General features: G+C 54.7%; 1 protein-coding gene across 1 annotated transcript in view; it reads left to right on the top strand.

Annotated features, from left to right (window-relative positions):
• The window catches only part of RDH13 (retinol dehydrogenase 13 (all-trans/9-cis)), a 13905-nt gene that overhangs the window by 6277 nt on the left and 3089 nt on the right, over nucleotides 1-4539 (top strand). The window contains exons 4-5 of the mRNA XM_005871024.2: nucleotides 1673-1777; nucleotides 3223-3435. Coding sequence (XP_005871086.1) covers nucleotides 1673-1777; nucleotides 3223-3435 — 318 coding nt within the window. The remainder of the gene's footprint in view (nucleotides 1-1672; nucleotides 1778-3222; nucleotides 3436-4539) is intronic.

The following is a 4539-nucleotide window of genomic DNA, read 5'->3' as shown; positions in this document are numbered from 1 at the left end:
CACGCCCCCTACTGGGGATTGAGCCCACAACCCAGGCATGTGCCCTTGACCGGAATCGAACCCGGGACCCTTCAGTCCGCAGGCCGACACTCTATCCACTGAGCCAAACCAGTTCGGGCTACATTGTCTCTATTCTTTTCTTGTGGCTACATTGTATCTCTTTATTCCTTTATTGTGGCTACATGGTATTTCTTCATTCTTTTCTTGTGGCTACATTGTCTCTATGCCTTTCTTGTGGCTACATTGTCTCTCTTTATTCTTTTTTCTTGTGCCTACATTGTATCTCTTTATTCCTTTCTTGTGGCTACTAGTACATGGTATTGTGTTCCCTCCTGTGGTCTGACGGGTTGGCCGTTTGGCTGCCAGCCTTCCCGCAGCTGCTGTGAACGTCCGACCTCGTGTCCGTGTCATTTGTCACGCGGGTGGCGGTGTCTGCACATCTCGGAGGCAGCCTCTTCCTCTCCACCCGGCTGCGTGTGAAACAACAGCAGGGAAGTTAGCCGGGAGACAGAGGAACGGGGGCTGAGAAGAGGTGAACAAATAAACACAAATGGACTTTTTTCCCTGATGCAAAGAAATACATGCTCCTTATGGAAAAATTGATAAAATCCGGAATAGTGAAGGAGAACGAAACACCTTTGATTCCACACCCACCTCAAGGGACTCCCTGTTGACTTTTCCCCTGCTGCCTGGTGAAGTTTTCATTGTGAAAACTTCGCTGCTTTTCTTTCTTTTAAATGCTAGAGGCCTGGTGCACGAATTTGTGCACCAGTGGGGTCCCTTGGCCTGGCCTGCAAGATCGGGCCGAAACCAGCTCTCTGACATCCCCCGAGGGAACCTGGATTGCAAGAGGGCACAGGCCAGGCCGAGGGACCCCACCGGTGCACGATCAGGGCCGGGGAGGGATGCAGGAGGTTGGCCAGCCGGGGAGGGACTGCGGGAGGGCTCCAGGGTGGTCTGGCCCATCTTGCTCAGTCCCTATCGGCTGGACCCCAGCAGCAAGCTAACCTACTAGTTGGAACGTCTGCCCCTGGTGGTCAGTGCACATCATAGCAATTGGTCGACTGACTGCCCCCTGGTGGTCAATGCATGTCATAGCATCTGGTTGACCAATCAACTTTCTGCCCCCAGGTGGTCAGAGCACATCATAGCGAGCGGTTGAGCGGCCTTAGCATATCATTAGCATATTACGCTTTGATTGGTTGAATGGCCGACCAGTTGACCGGACACTTAGCACATTAGGCTTTTATTATATAGGATTTTTACTGATTTCTAGAGAGAGGGGGAGGGAGAGGAAGAGAGAAAGAGAAACACCCATCAGCTGCCTCCTGCATGCTCCCTGCCGGAAATTGAGCCCCAAATCCGGACACCTGCCCTGACTGGGAATTGAACTGGTGACCTTGTGGCACACAGGACCTGTTGGTAAATGGGGCGACACCCAACTGACTGAGTCACACCAGCCAGGGCCAGACTTGCCTTCTTGTGAGGACGCCAGTCATGTTGGGTGAGGACCCTGTGACCTCATCTTTACTCGGTTGCTTCCGCAAAGACTCCCTTCCCACAGGAAGGTCACACGCCCAGGTCTCAGGTGGTCTCGAATGTGGGGGGACACTGTGCGTGCAGCCCAGCGCAGGCGCAGAGCTGACCTCTGGCCCTGGCCCCTGTCTTCCAGAGGAGGAGAAAGTGCACGTGCTGATCAATAACGCGGCGGTGATGCGCTGCCCACACTGGACCACGGAGGACGGCTTCGAGATGCAGTTCGGCGTGAACCACCTGGGTGAGGCCGCGCTGTGCACGCCTGGGACGTGAGCCTGGTGGGTCAGGCATGGGCTCTGGGAGGGGGTGTCCACTTTCTTTTTTCTTTTTTTTATTTTCTTAATATATTTTATTGATTTTTTACAGAGAGGAAGGGAGAGGGATAGAGAGTTAGAAACATCGATGAGAGAGAAGCATCGATCAGCTGCCTCCTGCACACCCCCTACTGGGGATGTGCCTGCAACCAAGGTACATGCTCTTGACCGACATCGAACCTGGGACCCTTCCGTCCCCAGGCCGATGCTCTATCCAGTGAGCCAAACCAACCAGGGCTCCACTTTCTTTAAAAACAAAAAAATTTTTTTATTGATTTCAGAGAAGGAGGGGAGGGAGAGAGAGAGAGAGAGAGAGAAACATCAATGATGAGAGAGAATCATTGATCGGCTGCCTCCTGCACACTCCCCACTGGGGATCGAGCCCATAACCTGGGCATGTGCCCTTGACTGGAATCGAACCTGGGACCCTTCAGTCCGCAGGCTGACGCTCTATCCACTGAGCCACACCAGCTAGGGCGGGGGGTGTCCACTTTCCATGTCGGCCAGGTGGCCACTCCTGGGGTCACTCTGCAGCTCAGGGAGTTGTTGATGCCTCACTGCCCGCTTGTAAAGTCTTTGGGACCCACCATCAGTCCCTCGACCTTTTATCCCTTTGTCCGTCCATCAGTCACTCTGTCAGTCTTTCCGTTGTCACCCTGCCTGTACCTGGGGTTCTGTTAGGAAGGGCCAGGGGGCAACTGGACATACTGGATCAGGGCCCACCCTAATGACCTTACTTTAACTTAATTATCTCTGCAAAGGCCCCGTCTCCAAATAGGGTCACATTCTGTGGTTCTGGAGGGTAGGACTTCAACATATTTCTTTGCGGGGGCGGGGGCGAGTAGGGAGACACAACTGAACCCTTAACACACACACACACACACACACACACACAATCATTTACACCCTATTGGCTCGTACTCGGTCACATGACCAATCTAGTTGCAAAGGAGCCTGGGAAATGTAGTCTTTCACTGGCCTGTCTTGGGCCCAGCCAAAAGTTCTATTACTGAAGAAGAAATGGTGAAAAAATTTTGGGAGGCAGAAGGCAGTCTCCTCCCCAGCTGACCTCAGAGGGCTGGACATCTGGGGCTGGATAGTTCCTTGTTGCGGGGACTTTGCTGTGCATTGTGGGATGTCGGGCAGCACCCCTGGCCTCCACCCACTAGATGGCAGTGGCGTCCTTACTCTCCACAGTTGGGACAAACAAAATTGTCTCCAGATGTTGCCAAATGTCCCCCGGGGGCCATGCTGCTTCTGGTTGGGAACCATGTGCTATTGGGAGGGTGAGGTAAGGTATGTGCCCAGCCCACTCCTAGGCACGTGGTCAGACTTTAAGGACAGTTTTCTCTTTTTGTCGTCGTTCATCCAGGTCACTTTCTCCTGACGAACTTACTGCTGGACAAGCTGAAGGCCTCGGCCCCTTCGCGGATCATCAACCTCTCGTCCTTGGCCCACGTGGCTGGGCACATAGACTTTGAGGACCTGAACTGGGAGAAGAGGAAGTATAACACCAAGGCGGCCTACTGCCAGAGTAAGCTGGCCATCGTCCTCTTCACCAGGGAGCTGAGCCGGAGGCTGCAAGGTGCGCGGGTGACCTGCCTCTTCCTGGAGCTCTGAGCCTGGAGCGGTCCTGCTGTGACCCGGGCCTGATGGGAGGTCAAGCAGGGGCTCTAGGACACAGGAGGCAAATGCATGGCACACATGACCAGGCTCCCCCTCCGGTGCCTGAAGCAGACATCACTAATCAATCACACACCCCCAGGCTCCCCCCTGGTGCCTGAAGCAGACATCACTAATCAGTCTCACACCACCAGGCTCCTTTCCAGTGCCTGAAGCAGACATCACTAATCAGTCTCACACCACCAGGCTCCTTTCCAGTGCCTGAAGCAGACATCACTAATCAGTCTCACACCACCAGGCTCCTTTCCAGTGCCTGAAGCAGACATCACTAATCAGTCTCACACCACCAGGCTCCTTTCCAGTGCCTGAAGCAGACATCACTAATCAATCACACCCCACCAGGCTTTCCCCTGGTGCCTGAAGCAGACATCACTAATCAATCACACCCCACGAGGCTCCCCTTCAGTGCCTGAAGCAGACATCACTAATCAATCTCACACCACCAGGCTCCCCCCTGGTGACTGAAGCAGACATCACTAATCAATCACACACCACCAGGCTCCCCCCTGGTGCCCGAAGCAGACATCACTAATCAATCACACCTTCTTCCCTGGTCATCCAGGACTGGCCTCTAAGCCTCTGGTGCTCCAGGCCAGTGGACATTTGGCAATAATTGGATACTTTTGGCTGTCACTTCAGGGGTGGGTGTTGCTCCTCGCATCTAGTGGACAGAAGCTGGGGACACCTCCAGGGCACGGGTTAAAGAATGACTGGACCTCAGCGTCCATAGTGCGGGCGTTGCAAAGCCCGCCCTCTGCCCTTGCTTCTCATAGAGGCGTGTGGGCCAGCCGTGTCCGCTCACCTGGGAGCCTGTCGGACCCCCCGACCCACTGCTTCAAGCCTCTGGGGGTGGGGCCAGCGGTCTGGGTTTCCGAGGCTCCACGTGGTTTCGACACACTGGGGTGGAGAGGCCGTGCTCTGGGCAACCAGGTGACGGAGCCGCCTCGCACAATGAAACCACCTGGCGGGGAGGTTTCAGAGCAACAAGGGGATGCGGGTTCAAGGG

This window comes from Myotis brandtii, unplaced genomic scaffold (genome assembly GCF_000412655.1).
Source record: "Myotis brandtii unplaced genomic scaffold, ASM41265v1 scaffold3278, whole genome shotgun sequence".
Lineage (NCBI taxonomy): Eukaryota > Metazoa > Chordata > Mammalia > Chiroptera > Vespertilionidae > Myotis > Myotis brandtii.
Note: the sequence above shows the minus strand (reverse complement) of the source record. Positions and strands in the feature narration are given on the sequence as shown.